The sequence below is a fragment of the Chaetura pelagica genome, unplaced genomic scaffold, assembly GCF_000747805.2.
Source record: "Chaetura pelagica isolate M959 unplaced genomic scaffold, ChaPel_1.0 scaffold132, whole genome shotgun sequence".
Lineage (NCBI taxonomy): Eukaryota > Metazoa > Chordata > Aves > Apodiformes > Apodidae > Chaetura > Chaetura pelagica.
In genome coordinates, this window is record NW_009952709.1 from 1029900 (window position 1) to 1041932 (window position 12033).

The 12033-nt window shown below is 52.4% G+C and overlaps 1 protein-coding gene across 1 annotated transcript; it reads left to right on the forward strand.

Annotated features, from left to right (window-relative positions):
• Positions 1 to 178: 178 nt before the first annotated feature.
• ANAPC2 (anaphase promoting complex subunit 2) lies at positions 179 to 10996 on the forward strand. The gene is made up of 13 exons (XM_009994341.1): positions 179 to 208; positions 319 to 941; positions 1608 to 1740; positions 3861 to 4035; positions 4177 to 4296; positions 4800 to 4917; positions 4999 to 5180; positions 5508 to 5649; positions 6824 to 6899; positions 7454 to 7657; positions 9331 to 9460; positions 9758 to 9993; positions 10755 to 10996. The coding sequence occupies exons 1-13, from the start codon at positions 179 to 181 to the stop codon at positions 10965 to 10967; spliced, it is 2382 nt and encodes a 793-aa protein (XP_009992643.1). The 3' UTR covers positions 10968 to 10996.
• The last annotated feature ends 1037 nt before the right edge of the window (positions 10997 to 12033 follow it).

A 12033-nucleotide genomic window follows, 5' to 3' on the forward strand; every position in this document is an offset into this window, starting at 1 on the left:
GGTCCCGGGCTGTGGGTCCCGGGCCGTGGGTCCCAGGCTGTGGGTCCCGGGCTGTGGGTCCCGGGCCGTGGGTCCCGGGCTGTGGGTCCTGCAGCAGGGACAGCGGTGGTGGTGTTGGGGGGTTAGTTCTGGGGGGTGGGCACAGGCTGAGACCCCAGCAGCTCCCCGTCAAGGAGTGATGTTCTACCTGCTGCAGCTCGACAGCAGAGTCTGCAGGCGTTTGGTCCCTGCCCTTTGGGATGAGGGGTCTCTTCTGCTGCAGACCCTCCTGGAGAAGCCTTTCTGTGCACGTGACTCGGTGTCCCCTCTGCTTTTCAGGCAGCCCCCAGGTCCGACCCTGCGGGGCCGCTGGAGGACGCGGAGCTGCGGGCAGCCCTGGAGGTGCTGCGCTGCTATGACCTGCACTCCGTGGTGGAGGAGTGGTTCCTCGAGGTGCTGCAGACAGACCTGCAGGCCAACATAGCTCCTGAGTTCTGGAACTGCATCGGCCAGTATGAAAACACAGCCGAGGAGCCCCAGTGCTCCTTGCTCCTTCTGGACGCGTTCAGTCTTCTCAAGTGCCGCCTGGACCCCTACCTGAACAGCCTGGAACTTCTGGAGAGGTGGACCAAGGCAGGCTTGCTCCTGGGGACAGGTGCTCAGATGCTGCAAGAAAAGGTCTACACCATGTTCAAAGCTATCCTTTTCTTCTCCACTACCAAGTCCTTCCAGGAAATGATCCAGCAGTTCTACAGCCGCACTTTCAGGATCTACATGCGGCAGTGGAAGAAAGGAGAGGATGGAACCAACGAGTGTGAGAGCAGCATGAGTGAGGCCGAGCAGGAGAGCGACACGGAGGAGGGTGGAGGAGAGGGCCCTCTGTGTGCAGGCTGCAGCAGCAAGAGAGAGCAGTGCTGGTGCCCCAAAGCCATGGAGCAGTTCCAGCAGCTCAATGACATTCTGTACGTAGGTGACGGGGTGGTGGGAGTCACTCGGAGCCAGCGGGGGGTCCGGAGGGAGAGCAGCAGGTTTTTGTAATACCTGAAAGTGGGAGGAGTTGTGTGAGGTCCAGGGGTGTCATGGTACTGAGAGGCTGTGGAGTCTCCTTCTCTGGAGTCACTCAGAATGGGTCTGAATGTGTGTGATTGCTGTAGGTGATCCTGATGGAGCAGGGGGATTGGACTAGAAGATTTTCAGACCAACCAGTTGCTGCCCGACCCTGACCACTCTGTGGTTGTAATATTGATTAGAGAGCTTGACACAGGGTCCTGCAGCTGGTTGCCAGTGGGTGACAGAACTAGAGCAGATCTCTGGAGACAAGTTCCTCTCCCTGGCTGTGACAATATCTCTCTTGCTCTAAGGCCTTCTGTCCATGAAAAAGCAAACTTCTACATGGAGAAGCTTTTGATGGCCAGAAAATGCTGTTTCTAAGGAAGAGGGGATAGGAGTTGAGTCATGTGTTATCCATGCAGGGCACCTCTGCAGCTATCAGAGCATTTAAACCAGGAGCTCTGCCTGCATCTGTGGAGCACAGGGGGAGGAAGGTGCCTTCGGGCAGTCTGATGTTCTTGATGTGCTGGTACCTTTGCTTCCATGTGCTCTGACCTGGGCACTGTGTGTGTCTGCAGCCGCCGGCTGAACTTGCTGGAGAGGGTGAGCGCCGAGGCCGTCACCACCATCCTGCACAGGATGATCGAGGAGAGGATGGAGCAGCGATGCAGGGGGGAATATGAGCACTCCTTCCTGAACGAGTTCCAGGAGGTAGGGAAGCCCCTGCAGGCCATGAGGGCCCCTTGGGGATGGGTGGCTGCTCCTGTGTCTGCTTGAGCAGCTCGGGCTAAAAGCAAATTCTAGTGGAAAACACCCGGTCCTGGGCTGTGACTCCCACCATCCCTGGCAGAAGAGGTGGTTAAAACTCCCCATGGTGATTTAATGCTAGAGGGGAAGGTTCTGACCTGGGTGTAATGGACCATTATATTTCACCTGGGGAAGTTCATAATAATGAGGGAATTCCTGTGGTTCTGTTTCACAAAGTGCAGGAACAGGTGGTGCCACCTGGGCTGCACAGAACCCTCCCTCTCTGCAGGTGGGCCCCGAGTTTGAATTTGTGTGGCTGTTTTCTTTCTTCTTTCCAATTTCTCAGCAACCCTTTAAAATGCGAGGTAATAACTCTTGTATTGATCTCATCACTGGGCCACATGAAGATCTTTCTTTGCACCTTCCCAGTTGTTTTCCTGCTGCCTTCAACAGAGTTCATGTTGGGCTGGTTACCCAATATAATCCAATTAAAATTCTTTTCCGGGTCCTGGCTCTGCAGGCTTGCCCTGAGTCTTTGTTCTTTGAAGCATGACCTTGCCCTTGCCTGGCTGGAAGAACAATGAGTGGTCAAGTTGCCATGCAAACCAGACTCCTCTCTGGTTGCCCCAGTTTCCTTGCTGGTTGCCACACCAGCCCTTTTTGTTGTCTACAGACGTCATCACTCATTTTATGTTTACTTCCCTTTAGTTGCTGTGCAACACTTTCTTTACTGGACTTAATATGAAATGCTTTTGCATGACCCTGGAGATTGATCAAGGATATTTTAAGGGCACCAGAGAAATGCAGCTGCATTCCACTGGTCAGCCCCTGCAGAAGGTCCCCTTGATCCCACCTCTTCAGAAAGGCCAGTATGGAATATTGGAGTGTGTCTGAATTAGGAAGAAACAATTATTGGGAAGGTATTTAAAGGAAATTAACAAATTTAAAAGGTAAAATAGGAGAAGTCTGAGGAACAGCTTGTTGAAAGTACAGGTGCTGACAACAAACCCCCTGGTCAGACACATCAGCAGTGGTCAGGAGTATCAGTCCCTGATCAGGCTGGGACAAGAGCACTCAGAGAAGATAAACCCATGGGGTAAAAAAGGCTGGTTTGATAATGGTAATAAATTGAGTTGCTTTGCATCAGGTCTAGTCCTTTTCCTTTTGTCCTTTAGGAAATGTCTTTATCAGCTTTTCCACATTTTTGCCCAGGACAATGTCCAGGTGTTCTGTAGTTCTCAGGGTCATCCTGTCTTGTCATGAGCAGAACTTGTGCTTTCTCAGTGGAGTAGGTAATTAAAATTCAGGATCAGCAAACCAGACCTTGACTTAGTGTTTTTGTTTCAGGCTGCTGGAATCTGGTCATCAAAAATACTATTATTTAGTAGCTATTAATACTCAAGTACTGTTTTAGGAAGGGCTGTGCCCTGGCCACCTTAAAGGAAACTAAACAAACAAAACATATTTATTTTGAATTTCTGGATATTGTAGTTGAGTACCTTTGAAATTTGACAATTACATGTTTCTCTATAGAAAAGCAAATCTCAGATATAAAAAGTGAACCTTCTGATCTGTTCAGGTTTTTATTTTATTCTTCAGGGCCTAGGCTGGTATCTGAGGTCTTGGTTTCAAGTGCCCTGAGTTTGGTTGGTATGTCTCTGAGTCCTTGGAATGGTTGGCTTGCTCTTCCATGATTTCAGGAACAAGACATTTTGGTCCAAGGGTGGTGGGATGGGGATTTGCTCGTGTTCTCTAAGAGAGAATGGTTCTGTGAGCACAGGATGGAATGGAATTCTGCAAGAGTAGAACAGGCTGCAAGTTTTTGATGAAGCCCTGTCCTGTTTGGAGCCCAGCACCTATGCACAGTCCTCAGTCACCCCTGATCTTCTCACATGTCTGCAGAGCCTGCCTCTTTAGTTCAAGTCCATGTTCTTTCTGTGGGCCTTTTCCCCAGCTGCAGCCCAGGAGAGGAGCTGGAGGTGGTGCTGCTCGTGAGGCTGCCTGGCGATGGGCTGAGCGTGGGTCATGGCTGTGCATCCAGCTGTGCTCTTCACCATCTCTGTCCCTTCCCTCTCCTTGTGCAGTGGATTGAGAAGGTGATTGGCTGGCTCAGCAGGGTGTTTCTGCAAGATGGTCCCTTGGCACAGTCCTCCCCAGAAGCCAGCAGCACCTTGAAGCGCTGGCGGTGCCACGTCCAGAGGTTCTTCTACCGCATCTACGCCAGCATGCGCATCGAGGAGCTCTTCAGCATCATTCGAGGTGGGTGTCACCTGCTCACTGCTCATTCACTCTTGGACTGGATCACTGACAGATCTGTTGCCACCTCCTGGGCTGCCACGCTGCCACCTCTTGCCATCCCACAGAGCGTGGCACTGTTCCTAACCACTGCTTGGTTTGTAGATTTCCCAGAGTCGAAGCCTGCTGTGGAGGACCTCAAGTTCTGCCTGGAAAGGACCAATCAGAGGCAGCAGCTGCTCAGCTCCCTGAAAAGTGCTCTGGAAATGCGACTTCTGCATCCTGGTGGGTGTTAGATCCCTGTCTGTGTCATGACATGGTGGGGAGCCTGGACTTGAATGGGGGGATCTGCTGGGAGCATCATCTGGATTCACACTGGATGAGCTGGGCTGTGCAGGTCCTGTGCTCTCAGGGCTGGAGTGTGCTTGGCCATTAGTAGCTGATTGTGTCCCACTCCCTACTTGCCTCATTTTTATGACACGATGAGAAGCTGAGTTAGATGTTTAGCTTTGTTCCAGGAGGGTGAAGACTTCTCTGCTGTGTGTGGTCTGAGCTCCTAATACAGAATCTGGGCTCAACTGGATTATAGCAGTCTCTGAGCCTGAGTTCCCAGTTGCAACTGGTTTCTTAGACACACAGATCCAATCTCTCCCTTTGGCTGGGACAATAGGGCAGCAAGCCCTGACCCTCCAACTCCACAGATAGAGGGCTTGGAGCATCCAGGCTCCTTGCAGCCAAGCCCTTAGTCTGTGCTCTGGGACTCTGGACTCCCTCTGCCCCTCCTGTAGGAGTGAACACGTCCGACATCATCACTCTCTACATCTCGGCCATCAAAGCCTTGCGGGAGCTTGACCCTTCCATGGTTATCCTGGAGGTGGCCTGTGAGCCCATCAGGAAGTACCTGAGGTAAGAGGCTTGAGGGGCAGTCTTAGGCATCCCCTTCCAGCCCTCCCCCTCACTGACTCTGTTCCTCTTGCCTGTTGGCAGGACTCGGGAGGACACGGTGCGGCAGATCGTGGCCGGTCTCACGGGGGATGCTGAGGGCTCCAGTGATCTGGCAAATGAGCTCTCAAAAGCTGACCCAGTGACCCTGGAGAATGGGCAGGAGAGTGACGATGACATCTCAGAACCATGGGACTGGGTTCCTGACCCGGTTGATGCAGATCCAGGTTAGAGGCCAAGACCAGAAGCCTTGGCAGCCCACCCTTCTCCCTGGTGGGCTGTATGCTTGAGCAGCTCATCTGCTGGTCCTCTATCTCAGAGTGGGTGGGGTTGGAAGTGACCTCTGAAAATCATCTAGTCCAACCTCCCTGCTAGAGCAGGGTCACCTACTGCAGATCCCACAGGAACGCATCCAGATGGGTTTGGAATGTCTCCAGAAAAGGAGACTCCACAGCCTCTCTGGGCAGCCTGTCCCAGGGCCCTGTTACCCTCACAGTACAGAGCTGGGGCAGTTTCCTGTTAATTTCACTCTGTCATCTGCTGGATTTCACTAGGAAAATCCAGTTCCAAGCGCCGTTCCTCAGACATCATCAGCCTGCTGGTGAGCATCTATGGCAGCAAGGACCTGTTCATCAACGAGTACCGCACGCTGCTGGCTGACCGGCTGCTGCACCAGTTCAACTACAGTGCTGAGAGGTGAGCTCCAAGTGCCCAACCCCAGAGCTCTCCGTGGTGACATCACCTGAAAAAGCTGTGCTTCAGCCTTGATCCTAGGAACAGCTCTTTCTGGTCATTTCCTTGGCAGCTTTGGGTTTGAATCTAGAATTCCCTCTTGCTAACCTCTTCTCCGTCAGCGTCCTGCTCAGTCCTGCCCTTGTCTCACACTAGTAGGGTAGCATGTAGGAAACTGGAGGCACTGAGACCCTCTTAGCTCCATCCCATGTGTTCTGGTGGCCTTCACAACCTACACAGGCTGCTTAAGGGTCAGCAGAAAGTGTCAAAGTACAAAAAAAGGGATGAAGCACCAGGAGACCTCAGCTGCAGCCCAACTGTATCTACGTTCAGCAGTTGCAGTGGTTTTCCCTGCTGTGAAATGCAGCTAATGGGAGCCAGGTCTGGGAGGGCAAGTGGCTCAGGAATGCTGAGGTGGCACTATGTCATCATGGTGACGTGCTGTGCTTGTCTATGGGATGGGAAGGTCTTCAAAAAGAAGGGGAGATCTCATGGCAGCCACTGCTTCCTTACTAGGGAAGGAGGAGGAGGAGGCACTGACCTCTCTGGGGACCATCGATAGGACCTGAGGGAATGGTAGGAAGATGGGCAGGGGAGGTTTAGGTTGGATATTAGGAAGAGATTCTTCACCCAGAGGGTGGTGGAGTACTGGAATGGGCTCCCCAGGGAAGCAGTAATGGCACCAGGCCTGACAATATTCAAGAAACACTTGGACAAGGCCCTCAGGGACATGGTGTGAACTTTGGGGTTGTCCTGTTCTGGGGCAGGAGCTGGACTTGGTGGCCGGGCTGTCCGAGGAGGGGGCTGACATCCCTGGAGACACCTAAACAGACAGATGTGGTGTCAGGGGACAGGGTTTAGTGGTGGACGTGGCAGAGTTAGGGTAGTGGTTGGACTTGATGATCTTGAAGGGCTTTTCCAACCAAATGGCTACTATAATACTACTATGAAAAGCTACTGGGCTGCAGAGAATAAGACTGTTCCTTACTTAGCTGCTAGGAGGCATCCTGTTCAGATCCTGGGCCTTGGGAGAGCACCCTGTGCCAGGGACTACGTTTTCCAGCTGTGCTGCCTGGTGTGGAGATCAGACCAGGCTTCTCTGAGGGACCTGTGTTTGAGCTGTTGTTTCTCTTACCAGGGAGATCCGGAATGTGGAGCTGCTGAAGCTGCGCTTTGGGGAAGCTCAGATGCACTATTGTGAAGTCATGTTAAAAGTAATGTTTGTTTCTCTAAAGAAAAATTCACCTTGGGTGTTGGAGCTCATTGGGGAAGGGAAGGGACTTGAATGACCCAAAAAAAGGATCTTTTAGGAAAGTGGAGTTCCCAGAATTACAGTGAAGGGGCCGATTTGTGACAGGCAGAAGCGCAATCAAAATCACGTCTGTTTTTCAAGCCCTGCAGGTTGGGTTATCACCTCTGGGGGATGGTTGCTCTGGTGCTGTTTTCTCTCCTACCCTTCCTGCAGTGTGGGATTCTGGCATTGAAGAGCTGGGCTCTTCCAGCTCCCCTAGGGTTGGGAACTCTGGAGTTTAATTAACTTGGAGCACTGTGGGAAGAATATGGGTCTGGAAGGACTCCAGAGTAGACTGGTGTTGAGTTGTAAGCCCTTCCTCAACCTCCCCAGAAATATTTCTGAGTACGTAGCAGACTTTCTAGTGGACACACATTTGGAGACAACATTAGTCACCTTGTTAAGCTTCTCCTCTACTAAGGGTTAGCACTGACCTGGGAGAGAAGGAGCTGCCTTAGCTTCCCCTGCCTTTCCCAGGACATGGCTGACTCGCGACGCATCAACGCCAACATTCGTGATGAGGAGGAGAAGCTCCCAGAGGAGGAGAGGCCTCCATTCAACCTCGTTGCTGTTATCCTGTCAAGTGAGTTCTGGCCACCACTGAAGGAGGAGAAGCTAGAGCTTCCAGAGCAGGTCAAGGAAGCCATGGAAGCCTATTCCAAGAAGTATGAGAAATTAAAGGTGAGGCAACCTTAACCCTCCATAAAAAACAGAGTGTGCTGTCCAGACTGTGTTACAGAGCATGGTTTTTGCAAAGCCCCCCTTAACCTCCCTGAAATTTTAGCTGCTGGGACATCCCTGCTGTGATGGTGGAATCCCAGAGTCCTTCAGCTTTGAGTTGGGGTTAGAAGCTATTAGCTTGGCCATTGCCAAAAGAAGGGTCTGTCTCCATGGGTGCCTCATCGTGGTGGTTGCTGTTAGGGAAGAGAGTTTTCCAGTGTCTGTTCAGTAAATGGTGCTGAGGTGGGAGTTCTGCATCTGAAGTCTGTTCTAAGCTTGAGTTCTGCACTAGTAAGAGTGGCATCCTGTCCCTGTTGAGCCTCTCTTCTTCTGGCACTCTCCTCCCCTGCTTGTCCTCCTGAAAAGAAGCTCTTTTAACATGGTCTCAGGTCCAGTTTCACTGTTAGCCTGGAGGTGAAAGTTGCTGCTTCTGTCCGTGGTCTCTCCTGGGTTTCATTAATTTCTGGAGGGCCCCTGAACTCCATGTGAGAGACTTGTGGTGCAAGGATTTTTGGTCAGTTTCGTTGTGGCTCAGACAAGAACTGAATCCATGAGTTTAAAACCAGCATGGAATGATGGGAGGGAGGCACAGAGGGCAAACATAAGGAACCATGCAATGTTCTGTTCTCCAGCACTTGAACCATGGCAGTCAGTCAGAGGAGGCTGAGCTGCATCTTGCTTTGCACACACAGAATGGGTTGGAAGCAGGAGCACCTCTCTGGAAGTCAAGGAGAGATCTAGGTCACTTCCAGAGCTGTGGTCTTGGCTTTCTCAACTTGCAGCTTCACACCTGGTGGAGTGCAGAGCACACACCTGGAGCATGGATGATCCAGTTCTAGCTGTCGTGTCACACACTGTCTAGTGTCCATGTGCACACACAGATGGGTCTTTGCAGCCAACCTGAACAGTTTGGTGTCTCATGCAGATGTTCCTCCATGCAGATGTTCCTCCATGCAGATGTTCCTCCATGCAGATGTGCTCTAACTCCACTTGAGGCTTGGTTTTCTTTTCCTTTCTTGAACCTCTACAACAGGTGACACATGCCACGAGGCAGGGCAGCTCATGGCTCTAGATCCTGTCTCTCCTGCTGCAGCTCTGTGCCAGGTGTGGGTGCCAGCTGAGTCCTCTGCCTGCCAGAAGGTAGTTAGGAGAGAATGCAGGAGGGGATGCAAGGAGGGAGCAGCCTCTTTGAGCATCCTCAGCCTTCCAAGCAAGCAGTGCTCTTTTCATACCAGTATCAGAAGAGATTGCTCCTCCTCTGAGGGAATCCTGCCCCTGGTGACTGTTTATTTGCCGGTAGGAGTTTGTCCTGAGCAGCTCAGTTGGTTTTCCAGTGTTTCATCAGCCTGTGCTTACCCCACCAGAGAGCTGAGTGATTGGCTTCCAGGCAGGAGAGGGACATTGATCTTGGGCAAGGGCTGCACAACAGCTTGGGCCAAGGAGTATGTTTGTCATGAGGGGTAGGGGACAGTTGGGTGGTGGCAGTGCTGGGTGACTCAGGAGCAGTGTTTGTGTCTGGCAGAGGTGGATGGAGTAAAGCTGGCCCCAGTGGTGCAGGGGTGCTTGCAATAGCGCAGCATTTGGTGGCTCCTGGTAGAAAATCTGCTCTGAGCAGCTGTTTCCCCCTTTTCCAGGCCATGAGGACCCTGAACTGGAAATACCACCTGGGCCTGGTGAGCTTGGACGTGGAGCTGGCAGATCGCACCCTCTCGCTGTCAGTCTCTCCTGTGCATGCTGCCATCATCCTGCACTTCCAGACCAAGAGTGAGTGCCAGGGCAGGGACTTGGCATTACCACCATGTCTGTGGGCTTCGCATGGGTGGGAAGGCCACCTTGCTTGAGTGGCTAAAAACTCTGAAAGCTCTGGCAGCAGAATCAAGACCTGGTTCCTGGGCTTGGCTCTAGCACAGGGCTCAGCCAGGTCTCCAGCTCTCCTAGCAGGAAGCGCCCAGTGAGACCACAGCTCTGCTTTCTGGCAGTTGCTGCACATGGCTGCCAGCTCCTGGCAGTACAGGTGGGCAACTGTCCTGATCTCTCCTTTGATACTCGTGGTCTCCACAGGTACGTGGACACTGACAGAGCTGAGTGAAGTGCTCAAGGTGCCGGTGACGTCGCTGAAGCGCAAGATGACGCTGTGGCTGCAGCAGGGAGTCCTGCGTGAGGAGCCCCAGGGCACCTTCACCGTGATTGAGGAGGAGCAAAAGGACCAGGTGGAGAAGGTGGTGCTGATAGACAGTGATGAGGAGGGGGACTCTGCTATGGCATCACAGGCTGACCAGAAGGAGGAGGAGCTGCAGGTACCTTTCCATGTGTCTCGGCTGCTTGTGGGGTTGGCAGGACCATGTCACATCCTGTGCTTTTCACTTTGGGGAATCTGATTAAGATGGTGGGTTCACTTTGCACTTTGGATTTGCATTTTTCACGGCCTTGGCTAAGTCCAGCATGAGGGTGTTCTGAAGTGGGTCTCTCTTGGTTGGTGCTTGCTGGTGCGGGTGCTGAATCCCTGCCTTCCCTCCAGAGAAGTGCCAGCTGCTGAGCCAGGCAACCATGTGGATATCTCTAAATCTGGTTTTTCAGTTAAAAAAAAAAAGTAAAAACAAAAGTGAGACATGATTTCATAATTGAAAACAGTCATAACTGTTTGGATTCACCCAAACAGCTCATTTTGGCACTTAGACTGCCCCAAAGGCTTACCCAGTACTAACAGCTGGACCTTTGCCTCTGTGTTGTGGTTCCTGGAAACTTCCAGTGCTTTTCCTACCCTTGTGGTGTGGTGTGTGTTGTGCCACTGTGCAACACACTTGTCATACTGGTGTTTATCCACTGAGGGTCGTGCATGTACTGCATGTCTGATCCTGCTTTCTAGCTGTGTGTCCCAATGCCTGGTGCTGTTCTGGGATGTTTCCTGGTTGAAGACCACATGCTCATGGCTGAGAGCAGAACTTGCAGCCAGACACAGCCCTGCTCTGTGTCTGGGCTGTTGGATGCTGATGCACCCTTGGCTTCATGCTATAGATGCCAGTGTGATTTACTGCTGCCTGTGTGTCCCCCTCTGCAGCTCTTCTGGACATACATCCAGGCCATGCTGACCAACCTGGAGAGCCTGTCCTTGGAGAGGATTCACAGCATGCTGAAGATGTTTGTGATGACTGGCCCGGTGGTTACAGAGATCGATATACAAGAGCTGCAGGGTTTCCTCCAGAAGAAGGTGCAGGACCAGCAACTCTTCTACTCTGGGGGTGTCTATCGCCTACCCAAGAACTGCAACTAGGCTGTGAGCATCCCTGTGCCTCCTCTGCCTCACTGCTCTGTGCCTGTGCTCAGGCCTCAAGTGCTGCCCAGCTCTCTGTGTCCTCCTGGGTAGTTGTTCAGGGGCGTTGCTGGGTTCTCCTCCCCAGACCAGTGTCCTTTCCACCTGCAGGCAGCTCAGCAGCAGCCTGAGCCGTGCACCCCACAACTTCTGGGTCTGGGCCTGCTCCCCCCTTGCTTCCCCTCCCATACATGAGTGTCTGGGCCCACTTCTCTGGTTAATAAAAACCAGCAGTCTCCCTTTTCAGACCGTACCAAGTATTTTCTTTCCTCTCAGCAGCTCACTCCTGGCATCAGCCTTCCCACGCTGAAAGGGCAGGCAGGAAACTGCCCAGGCTGCTGGGCACTGTCTCCCTTCCCTTGGTCTCCATCCATAGCCTGGAGAGCTTTTGGGAGGGGGCTGTTGGCTCCTGGTGCTGTCTGGGTCTCTGTGTGTGGCTGAAGCACCATCTTCCAGCTGGCTCTGATGAGTGGGACCCTGCACAAAAGCCATGTTCACACCAGCTCCTTTGGCTTCCCTGGGGGGAAGACTCCAAGGTTCACTTACCCTTGTTTGGGACTGTGTGAAATAATTTTACTGTGGGATGAAGAATGCTTTAGATGGATGGGATGTAGCAGTTGTTCAGGATCATCCAGGCACTGGTAGGGTTGTCACTGTGGCACAAACATGTCTCACTTCCAGCACCATGGTGGGTGCCCTGGAGCTGTGTTGTCTTGGTGAGCTTCAGAGCTCTTGGCACTGCTGGGGTCAGCCAGGCAGTTGGATGAGCTCTCTTGGTTAAACATTGTGCTCCCAACCTTGGTATCAAACAGTGGCTTCAGGATTGTGCTTTGTCTCCATAGCACTCAGGGTTTCTTGCTCCTTTCTGGGTGGGTTTTGCTCGCCAGGAGGAATATGCTGGGGAAATCTGGCTTTTACTAAACTTTTTCTCTCTGTGAAGCAAAGGAGTTTCCCTTCATTTGCTGAATTTTCTGTCCCAGGCTGTGAGCACTGCAGCAGCTGGAATGGAGGTGCCAAAGGGCCACAC